Below are 14,686 nucleotides of genomic sequence, written 5' to 3' on the forward strand. Positions count from 1 at the left end.
TTTTTTTTTACAGAAGAGAAAATTCTCTAAAAGGGTAGCCATATATTCTTATTTATTAAGAGCTCCTACTTCTAAACATCGGATTGTGGGATCTTCATAGTTTCTCCAGTCCTCAGCCCAAAGGTGTTCCAACTTGGTGCATAAGACCCAATAGACATGGTGTCAAGGAGGTGGCCAGCCAATTTCACAAGGAGATCATGTGACTGGCCCCCACTTTTGCAGGCTGATTACAGCGGGGCTCCCCAAGCGTCTGACTGGCTGAGGGGCTCTGGTGGCCCTGCCCCTTGCTTCTGATTGGTTATGAAGGCTGTCTGTCATGCGGCCCTGCCCCTCACTGTTGATTGGTGGACAGGGATGGGGCTGCACAACAGGCAGCCCTCTCAGCCAGTCAGCAGCAGGTGGGGGGGGGGCAGCAGCTAGATGAGCTCCCCTTCATGCCTGCAGCCTCCCTCCCCATTTTCCTTCTGGCCAGTTGTGAGGCCAGGCCATAGTGCCACAAGGACTGTGGGCTTCCTTTGGGGAGCCAGCATTTGATTTTCAGTAAGTTTTTTTTGGTGGGGGGGTTTCCCTCCAGATTTTGCAGGCACTCCCAACTTCATAGATGAAAATTGCAATTTTAGTAGGTCCTTACCAATAGGACATACTGCCCTGATCTTGGAAGTTCATCTCAAGTTAGTGATGGTGATTTTTTTTTTTTTTCCTACAGGAGTAAGCAGGCATATTTCCACAGTGATTTATACCAGAAAATGTCATGAAACTAAATAGCTATTACCTCATGTATATCTTAATCTGTCATAGCTACCATGTGCCTAAAAACCACTGTAATAACGAATGTAAGGTCTGAAGCCGTTTCGAAGTAGGATTTGGCAAACCGTAATGCCAGACTTTTTAGCATAGGGTCAGACCGTAGCATGAGTTCCAAATTACCTGTAACCAAAGTGGGGAAAAGTGCAAGAAAAATATTATGCATGAATATCAAAGTTCTCGTTAACAAAAGTGCAGCTTAGCTATATAAATATGTTAATAAAATAAGTACAATAATGCTCTTTTTAATTTTCAGGCTTACAGTTGAAAATATCCAAACTGAAGAAGGAAAGATGCTTGTAAGTACCCACCCGTCTTACAACAAGCAGACCTACTCTGTTAGAGCAGACTTTTTAATACAGTTAATAAACTGTGATTCCTGCATGGCTAGTTGAGATTTGGAGGCCTGATGATGTAGCTATAACTCTACTTGCCTGAGTATGCAGTGTGAAGTCATTTATAAATGTGTGAAACTGCTTGCAGTTTCTAGAACTGGAACTCCGCATCTACCTCTGATTAATTATCTGGTGTTGTTGCCATCTTATCTAGGGTATTTCTAGGATGTCCATCAAGGATGTTCATCAGGTACAAAAAATAAGTAGAAGAAAAGCTTTTAAACTGTGGCCACATCTGTACATTATAAAGGAATAGAAGGGGTGAAAGCACATTTAAATCTTTGGTTAGCAGCAGTTTACTTTTTATTTTCAATCTGGTTCATTAGGTGCATATCAAGCTAGCTAATTTCTTAGCCTGGATTAGAGGACTAACATATGCCGTAGTATCATGAACTGCATTTACAAAATGTAAATGTTTGTTTCTCTATTAGTTTCAGAAGTCAAATTCAGTGCTGAATTCTATGTTAACGCAATGTTTTATTTGTAAAGTTACACAATGAAAATTTCATAATATTTATAAAGTATTAAGTTTCAACTGCTATGTAAAAGAAATAAAAAATAATTATTACACTTATGGTAAATTCTCTTTCCAATTTGAAAAAGAGCTTACTTGCATTAAATACATTATACATTATAAAACTAAATTATACTGACCAATCAGCAGCACTACACTCTTTTTAGATATGACACTTGGCATAAATTATTTGTCCGCCTCCTTTGAGGTAGCAACTTTCAAATACTTAAATAGATATGAACTTTTCCCATGCTCTCTTAAAAAAATTCTTTATTTCCCTTGGTAACTCCAGGAGGCCCCCATAATCTTTCTATCAGCTTTACTAACATGCCTATCTTTATGGTAGTGAGGCTCCGAGAAACAAAGACAGTTGTATAGCAAAGCAGAATGTAATGAATTCTTCCCTTTCCTGTTATGTAAAATATCTTGAAACTGCCTGTTTTTGTGTGCTGTATTGTACTGCAAGTTCAAAGTGAACTTGCTGTCCGCTTTCAGCATTACTGCTTTTTAGGCTTCTTCCTTCCATGCCTGGTTGTCCTTTTATATTTTCCTAGCTGAAGTAGTCTTCATTTTCCAAAGTAACATTGGGTTCCAATATTGTCCGTCTCATGTTGCTAACCTCTCCGGGTCCCTTTTTGTTTATCCTCATTAGCATTTACAGCTTTTCTAGATCTCAGTGCTGTGTGCATATTTCAGCTAAACACATCCCACTTGTATATTCCATTTATCATTGTCTTTTCAAGGCAGAGCTGTTGAGGATTCCTACTCAGCTGGATGTTGACCCACAAATCTGCCATTTTGGAAAGTTTTACTGTTCTGCCTTGTGACCACTTGGTGTCACTCTAGCATCCAAGGTGGTAGGCTCCTGCATGCTATTTGCTTCTATCCTCTGTCTGAGATGCTGACCTAAATAAACAGCCAGGAGGAGGTGGTAGTGCCAGTTAAAGAAGGGGAGGGCAGCAGCATAAGGGAAATTATCACTTTATAGTACATTTACTCATGTCCAAGGGGAGGGGTGGGTGGTTGCCCCTTTCAAAATGGGGGGAGGCTCATCTTGGATTTGAGGACAGATTGGTGGGTAGAGGCAGCTGCTGGATCTCCAGCCATGGCTCGGGATTGGAGTCAGAGCCACAGCCATTGCAGTCCTTCTCCACAACCTGCTCCCCATGGGCAGTCTCTGCAGACCTCTTTCCCTCCCTTCCCTGCCTCCAGCCACTGCTTATCCTCAGTCATGGTTCTGGCTCTGGCCCAGTACACAGAGTACATAGCATGTCTGGCCCCCAGCTGGCCAGGTAGCAGTGGAGGCAGTGGCAACAGCTCTGACCCCAGCTCCAACCCAATACCAGGGCTGGGGCCAGGGCTGCCACCAACACAACTATTGCTGCCTGGCTAGGTGGGGACTGCTGCCACCACATGCTTCTGGCAGGAGTGGAGCCAGAGCTGGAGCTGTGACTTAAGGAAAGGGCGCAAGTGGAAGAGGGGAAGGTGGTGGGCCTAGAGGTACTGCGGGGGGAGCCTCAGGCAGCCCAAGGGGAGACAGGTTGGGGGAGCAGACAGCAGGGACCAAGGTGTGGGGGTTAGGTTGCTTGACTCCCCTGCAATTTGCGTACTTATGACCTGCTCCCTGCTGTTTCTTGTCACCACGCTGCTGCTTTCTGTGCTGCAGTGTCAGGAGGGAAGAATTAAAGATGATCCTCTAATAATTGGATTCTATAAATGGAATTTTATAACAAATTAATAATTTTTCCAGGTATAGAATCTAATTATTAGGTGGAGGGTGCCTTAAATTCCAAGTCATCTTGGATTTGGGTTAAATGTGGTATGAGAATCTTAAGTGCACCATGTGAAGATCCTGTTGTGCTAGAATAAACATCACCCTCAACCACCCCTGAACTCTCAGCAGTACCAAGAGACCCAGTAGCTACATAGTCACACTTGGCTAGAGTTGCTAAGTTTTGTGCACATTCTTCTTGTATCCCCACTGCTGCTTACTCCTGTAGCCAGCTTTCTGTCTGTGTAACATTATAGGTTTCCCTCGCTGTATGCTGTTCCTGCGTTTCTGGAAAACGGCACATAACTCAAATTTGCATAAAGGGAACCCACTTTACAAAGTAACAAATAGGGATATGTTCCAAGACCTTGACTGAACTGACCCCCAGACCCATTTCTACCACCTTTTACAAGACAATTTTGGTACTCACCAACAGCAGATGGTACACACAAGCACAGGGCACTTTCATAATGGGGATGGCAACTACAGAAACACGTGTCGCAGACAACGATCGAGGAGCACAGATCCACCCAGGAGACTATGTTTTGGTGTGTGTCACTCCCGCAATGCACCACGCAAAGCAGCTGACTGTAGGCTTCCACCACACTGATCGCATAAGAGTGAATTTATTTTGGTATTAAAAGGGTCATCACATAAGAGCAAATTTGCACGTACAGAACCCACATAAAGCGAGGGAAACCTGTAGTTCAGATTGACATTATTAACTTGATTAGTTTTAAGGGTAGGGTGTTTCATCAAATTCTCTCAGCTGTTCTGCTAAAATCCACATTAATCTTATATGCAGTTTAGATTTTGAGAAAAAAATTTCAGTTTGGCACTTTAGTAACAGCAGTGTGGTTCCATAGGCAGTAAGAGAACCACAAATGGAATCTACCTTTTCATGAAGCATGTTTTTGGTGTCCCCCTTGTCACAGCTCTACTTAATTTGTGTTGAAAACAAATCAGTTTAAACATTATTTCTTAGTTTGTACAACTTCCAAAAAGTATTTTAGATGCTTTATTTTCATTGTAAGGTTGTGAAATTGAGTGCTACAATGCAATTGTTGCATTTATCCTGTATACTCTGGCTTGTTTCTACATCAGGGAAAATTAAAAGCTTATATTCTTGGTCGGTTTAGTCTCCAGAAGATGAGTTTAATCCATGATATTCTGTTGTGACTTCACACATACCTAACCAAATGACTAAATTATTGTTTGCTGAAATCATTCTACAATTACCACATTCTGGAGACAATAGCCGTATATGGGAGTTCTTGTTCTCCCTGATGCTTTTGAATACCTGAGGTTTAATATTTCAGAGTTGATAACCAGCTGACAATGAGCTCCTTATATTGTACCCTGGTTCAACATTGGAGCTAATGATCTTGTAAATGCAGGGTCAGAGACCATTCATTACGAAGACTACCTTCATAGCCAAAATGTCAGTCATTTTCGTCAAGCAGCACCAAAATGTTAAAAACTTCTTTTTCTGTTCCTTCCATTTTACAGCATGAAAATAGAAGTCTGTGTTTAGATTACTAAATATACTGATTCTCAGAATGGGGTGCTTTACCACCTTTATGAGTTATTCTGCCTGCTTTTTTCCTAACTTCAGACTAACACAGCTAACTACTTTGCTCTTTACATGTTGTTGTTGAAATACCATCTTTGTGTAAACAAGATACCAAGGTTAGTGTTCTGTTACATAAATGGGACATGGGGGGAATTGAATTTTTCTTTCATTGCCTCTTCATGAATCGTAAAGTAGACCTGAAAAGGCATGGTATTCTTTTCCTTAAAACATCAGAAAAGTTCATACAGCTTGTCTCTGACTTTAAAGACACAAGCACCCAAGAGCCTGCACATCTGTTTCAGGATTGGGCACTTCAGAGGCTCCCTTTGCTAGCTGTAGTGGCCAGCAATCTTTGCACATGCTAACTTTTTAAGTAATAAGGGGAGTCAAAAAGCATTCATGTTTTTGTTTTAAATCAGTACAATAAATATGGATAATATATTTCTGATGCCCCTCACTACCTCATTCACTTAATTGATCTGTGAATACTAATTTCCCAGCATCCCACCAAAATTAGTAAAGTGAAAAATGTAGTTGGTAACATTTCAGGGACAATGCCAACCTGAAAATTGTATTTGTCTATACACATATGAAGTAGTTGCAGATTTTACCCAAGATCATTGAAAGAAATTAGGAAATATGGTTTTCTTTAATTTACTTTGTGCATTAAGCAGAAATTTTTCATTCATTATCATGGTTTCCTGTAAATAGCCTGCCTTGATGTTGATGGAAAAAATCTTAAATCTTCTGTAGATTAAAAGAAAGTGTTTGTTTGTCTTGTATATAATTATAAATAACATAATTCCATTATAAATATAATATCATTTTAAATATCACTTGGCAAATAATGTAAACAGGGTATAATACATTTAAAATATGGTATTTGGTTATGGATAATCACAGACCACCTAACAGTAATACTCACAAGGAAGATCAACTAATTAAACCAGTTGTGCTATGTCTTAGCTATTAGTAGGGGCATCTACATGAGACTGCACGTGCACACATGCATGTGGTGCCTCCAGCGTTCTGCTTCTCCGAGCCCCTGGCCAGCTGAAACTCTGCTAGCCTGCAAAGGGAAACCTGCTGTTTCCTGTGTTTTTCTCCTTTACAGGAGAAAATCCATGTTTTTCCACAGCAAATGGAATACCTTGATCCCTAGTAATGACTAAACATCCAACTTGATGCTATCCTTGATCAATCTATAGCCATGGCATAAATAACTAGTTATTCTGGTTTTCATGATATTGTTTCACTTCATTTAATATTTTTCTGATTACCAACTGCATTTCTCAGAGAGAAGAAAGGAGCGTTCAATAGCAAGTGTGTTATAGCTGCACACAGCATTCTCCATTGAAATGTAATGACTCAATCTCAACTAAAAAAATCTGCTTTTACAAGAATTTACCCCCTCTCTCATTTTAGGGATGCAGAGAGGCTTGAAGAGTTTTATACAAAAAACCAGCAGCTGAGAGAGCAACAAAAGGCACTTCATGACACGATCAAAGTTTTAGAAGACAGGTAAATGAATGAGGTTTTGGTTGATTGATTTTTTTTTTTTGAGGAGAGTGGTATAGATGTATTTTGTGTTTTTTATAGTGTAATCAAAATTATATTGTGTAGAGAAAACTGGACAGTGTTAATCCTTCGGACTGAATTGTTTTTACATAATGTTACTCATTCTCCAGTACCATGGTACTTAGTACCCTATAGATAAACAAAAAGCAGTGAAAGAAATTGAAGAAATTAGGGAAACATTTTGCAATATCCAGGCAATAAAAATTACTTCTTACAATAAAAATTATTGTAAGAAGTAAGTTTAATAGGGTGTTGAGAAATGAGTACATTTAAATACTGATGAAACACTGAGACAAGACAAAATCCTTCCCAGAATTATAAAGGAAACGGTGAAATGGAAAAGGGAGCCTTTATTAGACTACATTTTAAAACTCCTGATAACTAAACATTATTTCAAATTTGAGATAATTTAAAGGAGATGGATCTCTATAAAAAATGAATGTGCTTTGTCTGTCTCCCTCTTTTTTTTCCTCATCCTCAACCACTCCATTCTACTTTTTCTTATTTTGCTAAGTTTGGATGCCATATTGCTGTTCTTCTGTTTGCTTAATCTACAAAACCAAATGTATATGAAAATACCCCAGATCTTTTCATTTTTGAAAGTGTAGAGTAGATTCATAACATTTGCTCTGTAAAGACTGCCAAAAGGAGGAGGTTGTATGTATACTGAGATTACTGTTCCCCTACTTCTCGACCATTCAGTATTCAGTGGCAGGTAAAAATCTCATACTAGAGAGCTTGAAATCCTTAGTATAAGGAGTAGCGGTGAACCTAGTCAACAGTTTATGTACTGAACTTTTGACCTCACATGGGCAAGATTATGGAACATGCACAAGTGGATGGACTTGGTTGATTATGCGTACAGACAAAGTTCTCTTGTTCTAAAAACTCAGGAGCACTTAAAACTGTTTTAAAGAGAGCAACTGTATTGCAAGTAGTAACTTTGACTCTCAGACTTCTATGTGCTTAAAATGCAGTTGTTAGTCAGGCAAGTGACAGTAATGTCTCAATATTCAGATTGTATACTCTTTTCTCCAGTCTTATATATTGGGTATGTCTGATACTACAAACCAAGAGGTTTGTTCCTGCTAATGCTCAGCTGTTGGTCTGAAAATTCAGTTGTTCCTTCTGCTTCTTAAATTATATAATTTATTACTTAAAAAAGAGTTATGTTATTTTCCTGGCAAAACAGAATTCAGACACATCTTCCATAATAGTGTTAGCATTTCCTTGCTTGGAATTGTAAATAAACGTTTGGTTTTGCCTATAAAGCAAATAATGTGACTTAGTAGGAGCCAATATATTGACTGAGAATGTGCTCTTTATACCAAATCCTTTTTTGACCACAGATATATTTTAAGCACTTTGACCGAAGCCTGCTGAAGTCAGTGGATTCATTGACTTCATGGAGCTTTGGATCAGTGTGTAAGTTATTGGCCACATGGAGTGGGTGTTACAGGTGCATATTATATATCTTTTTGGCTTTTTAAAATTATTTTTGATGTTTTACATTCAATATACATCTTACTGTGGCATAATTTGTAGATCCAAAGCTGTAGGTAGCCATTATTAAACTTAATTCTCTGTCTGGTATCATACCGTTTATACAAAATATAAGTGGAATGTCTTCCTTGAGGTCTACAAAAAATAAATCTGTGTAAACAGGTGACTTGAGTGAACTGCTAAAATAAGTAGAGAGAAGAAATCCTGTGTTGGCAAAGATAGATGTTAGGGCATCAAGGCCTCAGCACACATTGCACTTAAGACATGATTAACCAGTTAATCACATCCTAAGTTGTTTCCTAGCCACACATTAATGCAATTAATGATCTGACAAAATGAGGAATAAACCACAAAACTATTACACAAAAAATGTGTGCATCATGCATGCCAGGAAATGAGATTGTGGGAATCACAGGTCAGATCCCAGGGCACCTTTACTTGCACATCTGCCAGGGGCCTTAAACTAATCTTAGTGGTTGCTGAGAAGGTAAGGAAGGGGCTTCATTGTGTATGACATTATAGTGCATATACTTTTAATAGCTAGTAAGATGAATACAGTCAGTGATCATTTTGTCTTTATACTAGGGGTGCTCAACCTCCAGCCTGTAGGCCAAATGGAGCCTGTGATCCTTGGCATCTGGCCCATAGGGCACACCATGGGCCAGGAAGTTTGGTGGCACAGGAGCAGTGGCAAGTAGTATTGCCACTCCTCCCCCACTGCCAAATTCCCAAGCCCCACAGGGCCAAATCAGGGCCCTTCCCACTTCCCCCTGACCCCCGGCAGCCCCACACACCCAAATTAGGCTCATCTGGTGGTTTGACCACACAAACCAGTAATTCTCAACCAGGGTGCTATAAGATCCTTTTCAGAATGCAACATAATATTAGTGCTGTTAGGTGATTCATGGGTTAAACTCAGATTTTCAAATAGGAAAGTATAGTGTCAAAAACATTCCAGCCAGCCATTGTTGTGGTCTGAGTTCTTTGCAACAGAAGAATTGCTCTACATTTTTTTTTCTTCATCAAAAAATGAGTGAAAGCTTACAGCTGCATCTTCTGAGGGATGCCTTGTGTCTAAAAAGGCTGAGAACCACTGATTTTAAGTATAACCAATCATCAGCATTTCCTTTACATTTGTTCTGCCTAGAAAAGTTCAAAGCAACAATTCATCAAAGAATAAAATTTGAACTAGTGAGGTACCATGTATTTGTCAGCAGCTTATTATTATTTATTGTTCCAAATGAAATACCAATTGTCCAACTTATATATGCTATTATCTTTAATGATGGAAAACTTTTATTTATCTCTCCCTAGATTAAGAGCAGGATTATGTGATCGCTGTGCAGTAACGGAGGAACACATGAGAAAGAAACAGCAGGAGTTTGAAAACATCCGGCAACAGAATCTTAAACTTATCACCGAGCTTAGTAAGTTTTATCCATAGTAATAATTCCGAAGACAAAATATAGCCTGTTATAAATTATGCTACTTTGTTGGTAAACTGGCATATCGTACGTTTTTAACATTTGAGATAATTTTGTTGATGTTCTTTCTATAAGAAATTCAGCAAGGAAACAATGTTCCCATCTGTGATCTTTAGACTAAAGCCCGCTTGGTTATTAGTCACTTCTTAATTTGGATTGCAGTGTTGTTCCTGAAATCCTAGTAGTGTAACTGTAGTACTTCCCCAGGCAGCAACTTGATATGGGGAGGCAGGTGGGGTGGGGGGAGAAAAATGGCTGCTGCCTTAGCTAAGTGATCATACTGGTGGCACAGTAGCAACCAGAAGTCACTACTGTTCCTGTGTTTGGCAGCTGCCCCAGGTGCCTAGCTGTCTGTTATGCCTCTGTGAACTCCCATTGGCTTGGAAAGTCCAGTGGTACAGAATTGCTGCGTTATTGCTTCAGTACTCTCTTGGGATGGGAGGGATGGAGTGGATATCTTTAGAAGGGTAACAAAGTTATCTTTCCTGCTTGGTGCAGGGAGCTGGACCCAATGATCTTCAAAGGCCTTACAATGTATGAATCTATGAAGGATGCTCATTACCACCTGTGTACTCTTCTTTTGACTGTAGCAGAGGATACCTTAAGGATGTGGCCAGCAGGAGCTAAATCTGCTAATCTTTTTCTACACCACCTTTCTGAAAAAGGCAGGGACGGCTTTGGTCAGGGGCTCCTCTAAAGTACTGGTTTTCAACCTATAGTCCATGGACCCCTGGGGGTCCACGTGCTATGTCTGAGGGGTCCGTAAAGGATGACTATGATCAAAAGTATTGATACCAACACTTACAATTTAAAGGAGTCTGTACCTACATTCAGCATTTCCAAAGGGGTCCACATCTCCATTCAACTTTTTAGAGATCTACAAATGAAAAAAGATTGAAAGCCACTGCTCTAAATTAGAGAATAGGTTGACAATAGGAAAATTCTAGGCAAGATGAAACTGAAAAAAGAGTAGACATGAGAGTTGTTTGATCCTTGATCTGTATTGCAACTCTGGGTTAAGCATTCCATAACTGGTTGTCAGCTTTAGCTGAAGTTCATTTTGAAACTTGCTATGACATGCGCTTGGGCAAAATTCTTCCCTACCAAGCTTGTGTCTTCTGCTTTTGTTGCTTGCAGCTAGACTACAAAAGTGACTTCCAGGAGCATATACCATATTTACTCAATTATAAGACAAGGTTTTTTTCCCCATCCAACACAGGGAAAATCAAGCCTCATCTTATCACGTAAGACTTGTGTGAAATCAGAAAATACACATGGCCAGCCAGCAGAGGGTGCCTGAGCTCCCCTCAGGTGCAGGGTTCCTGGCCAGCTGGTGCAGGGTCACTCTAAGCTGCTGCCTTCCAGTGTGTGCTGAGTAGCTTCAGTATCCTCTGGCTGGAAACCCTACATGCAGCTCAAAATGACCTAGCAGGTGCCAGCCAGGCACTGTCTGCTCAACATGCAGTATTTCTAGCCAGCACATGCTGGGTTGCTCTGATCTGCTGCCCCAGCAGCGAGTGCCAGAGCAACTCGTCACGTCCTGGCAGCCTGGCCAGGTTCCTTGCTTTGGCACCTGCTGTTGGGGCAGTAGATCATAGTGACTTAGCATGTGCTGGCCCAGATATCCTTCATGGTGTGGGGATAGTGCCTAACCAGCACCTGCTGGTTCATTTTGAGCTGCATGCAAGGAGCCTGGCCAGCACACACTAAGCTGCCTCAGCACCCACCAGCCAGGCAGCACCTGGAAGCGACCTGATCACCTGCCTGCCAGGTACCCATCATGCTGTGGGGAAAGGCTGGCCAGGCATGGAGCAGGCAGGGACCCTGCAGGTGCTGGCTAGCACTCTGGGAGAAAGGACCCCCAGGACCAGCCATGCTGAGACAAGGGACCCAGTACTCAGCGAGGGACCCAATGCATGGCTAGGCTCCAGGCAGCAGTAGGAAGGTATCCAGCATGCAGTGAGACTCTTAGCAGTGGCAGCAAAGGATCCAGCACATGGCAAGGCTTCCAGCAGGGGTAGCAAGGGACCCAGCATGAGGTCAGGCAACCAGCACACGGTGGCGAGAGACCTGGCAGCAATGACAAGGGACCCAGAACGTGCATACCATGGGCGATCCAGCACTCAACAAGTGACCAAGAAGTGGTGATGAGGGACCATGCATGAGCATACCAGTGAGGGATCTAGTACACAGTGAGGCACCTGACGGCAGCAAGGCACCCGGCAGAGGGGCAGGTGGAAGGGGTGCATCTGACAGTAGCAGGGAAAGCAGCAAATTACAGGGCCTGATCACCACTGACTGGCCCAAACATAAAAGCATAGAAACCCATGGTAAATTCTGTGGGATGCGTGGTGGCAGGGGAAACCCCCATGACAGACCATGTAGAAAAAAGGGGAAGTAGCAGTACAAATGTGAAGATACCAAAAGAAATGAGGTGCAGTTATGGTACAAACTTTAATTTTAAAGTTAAAACTTATACGGAAAAAACAAATAATTGTGAGGTGCAAAGGAAATACAACATTACTGAAGCAAATGAGCATTGATGGAGACAAAATTAAAAGGAAAACTCGAGAATGCCAAATCCACATGGAAAACATTTGGGAGTCCAAAACAAGGTCACTTTCCCTTCTTTCTCTTTTCTTAAACGTACTTGAGAACTTGCTTAACGTTTTCAGGAATGTCTATCACTGGCAAAGTTCTTCAACTCAAGGCATTAGAAGTAGCAAAAGAATTGAACATTCTCCTTCAAAAATTCAAAGTAAGTAGTGAGTGGTGTATCTGAATGATGTAATGTAGTGGCTTAGCTCTGAGATGAAGAACGTTACTTGCACAAAAATCAACTATCAGACTGCAATAAAAGACTTGTTGAAATGCAGCAGTACTGTATTGGACTATGCAAAATTCATGATTACCTGCAGAGCCAAGCAGGTAATGCTGATAAGACTCCAGCCTATTTTTACATGGCGAGCAATGTCACCATCCATGAGGTGCAAAATCCATAATTACAAGAAATACAGGAAAATGAAAAGTTGTGAATTACAATGATGTTAGCAGTATTGGCAAATGAGAGAAAATTGCCACCCTATGTGATTTTATTTTTTTAAACGAAAAACTGTGCCAAAATAAAAGCTTGCCATTAGGAATAGTGGCTAGATGCCAGGAACAAGGATGGATGTCAAGTGAATTGATGAATGACTGGTTAGATGTTGTGTGGTAATGGAGACCTGGGGCACTGCTAAAGAAAAGAGGAATGTTAGTGTTAGATTCTTTCAGAGGGCTTTTAATACTGAATGTGAAAGCAAAAATTCAGTCAGTGAACTGTGATCTTGTAGTCATACGTGCTGGTATGACATCTCAACTCCAACTATTGGATGTTGCAGTGAATAAGCTCTTTAAGGACCGTTTGCGGTGTCAGTACTCAGACTGGCTTTTGGCAGGGAACCACACACCTGGTAGGAAGATTAAAAATCCAACCATAGCACTTCTTTGCCAATGGATTCTCACTTCTTAGGGAAGGATAGCTTCAGAATCCATTATTAAAGGCTTCAAGAAGTGCTTTACATCCAGTGCCATGGATGGAACTGACGCTGATGTTTTGTGGGAAGATGAAGGAGAAGATGAGAACAGTGAAGAGTGTGAGAGTGAGTATGCATGTAAAAGTGACCAGTCTTAAATTGTAGGATCCAAGGGCAGAGCAGCATCCACCAGGTTCTAGACAGAACCTAATATAGATTAAGTTAAGCTAATGTTTAAAGTGAAGTTAATGTTGAATTTATGACTTTCTGGTATTACTATAGTTTTCATGTAGTAGTTCTGGTTATTAAATATACACACACACACACACACATACCAAAGTAAGATTTTTCTTCACATGGAATCTAAGCACTGGGGGGTGTCACCTGAAATTTTGGGTCATCTTATTTTCAAGTAAATATGTTATAACCTGAGCTATGTGTAACATACATATAGTTGGCTGACTGAGAAACAGAGATGGAGCCTTTGCAAAGTAATGTATATTGGCAGGAAACATTTAAACTACGTATGCTGGTATGTATTTTAAAGGTTTCTATGGGTACGGGTCCAAGAGCAGCAGTGGCAGGCTCCCTGGAGCCGCCCCGTCCACTGAATTTCCAGCTTTAGATCATTCTCAGTGGAAGTAGATAAGGGAGCTTATTTTTTGGCAGTAATTTTGAGTGATGTCGAGTCATTGTAAGCACGCCTTAACTGTTGATTCAAAGAGGGAACTTGTGTGTGACTGTAGACAGCTCATTAAAGGTATCTGTTCCGTGTGCACTTGTGATCAAAAAGACTAAGGTGTAAAAGAAATGCAATTGTGAATTAAACGAAGAATATCCTAATGCTTTTATATTAGTGGTGTGTCTTCGTATAGATTCCTGTGTATAATACTGGTAATTCCAGAATGGGTTCAGGTCACAGTGGTGAGAATGAAACAGGGTGTGGAAAATTTCACATTGAGAGGGATTGGAAAGATCAGTGTTTACCTCCTTAAGGAAAATAATAATAGGGAATAAAATAGGAGTGTACGAAATCATGAATAGCATAGTGAACATTAATTGGGATCTTCTGTTCTCTCTGTTTTATAATACAAGAACAAGGGGCCATTCAGTGAAATTAAAAGACAAGAAATTAAAAACCAGAAAAAGGAAACATTTCATGTAATGTGCGATTAACGGATGTAAGCGGTTAACAGCAGAAGTTGTCGATTCCAAGGACTTAAATTTTTTTGTATCAGATATTTATATTATAGAGAATGCTTAGAGTTGTTCTAACTAATGATAGCAATGTTGTACAAAATATTAAATTATCCAGGATTTTTCAATTTGTAATTCTTGGAGAGCAGGAAGAGATCTGATTTGGCAGCTCATCCCACATTAGAGTATTGAGGGATTTGTAAACCCTTCACTGTTACTGTTAGGCAAGATGGCAATATTGTTTCCTAATCACATAACAAAGAACAAAAAACCTGTATAGAAGAAACCCAAAAGAAGGAAAGAAACCTACAAGAAAAATAACAGAAGCAAAAAAAAAAAAAAAAAAAAAAAA

General features: G+C 40.4%; 1 protein-coding gene across 5 annotated transcripts in view; it reads left to right on the forward strand.

The window, feature by feature from the left end:
* The window catches only part of RBBP8 (RB binding protein 8, endonuclease), a 109,021-nt gene that overhangs the window by 22,583 nt on the left and 71,752 nt on the right, over positions 1 to 14,686 (forward strand). For all 5 annotated transcript variants that reach the window (XM_019526201.1, XM_019526211.1, XM_019526227.1 and 2 more), the window contains 3 exons: positions 1,061 to 1,103; positions 6,483 to 6,578; positions 9,453 to 9,565. In XM_019526201.1, coding sequence (XP_019381746.1) covers positions 1,061 to 1,103; positions 6,483 to 6,578; positions 9,453 to 9,565 — 252 coding nt within the window. The remainder of the gene's footprint in view (positions 1 to 1,060; positions 1,104 to 6,482; positions 6,579 to 9,452; positions 9,566 to 14,686) is intronic.

This window comes from Gavialis gangeticus, unplaced genomic scaffold, assembly GCF_001723915.1.
Source record: "Gavialis gangeticus isolate Ggan-Ray unplaced genomic scaffold, GavGan_comp1, whole genome shotgun sequence".
NCBI classification, from domain to species: domain Eukaryota; kingdom Metazoa; phylum Chordata; order Crocodylia; family Gavialidae; genus Gavialis; species Gavialis gangeticus.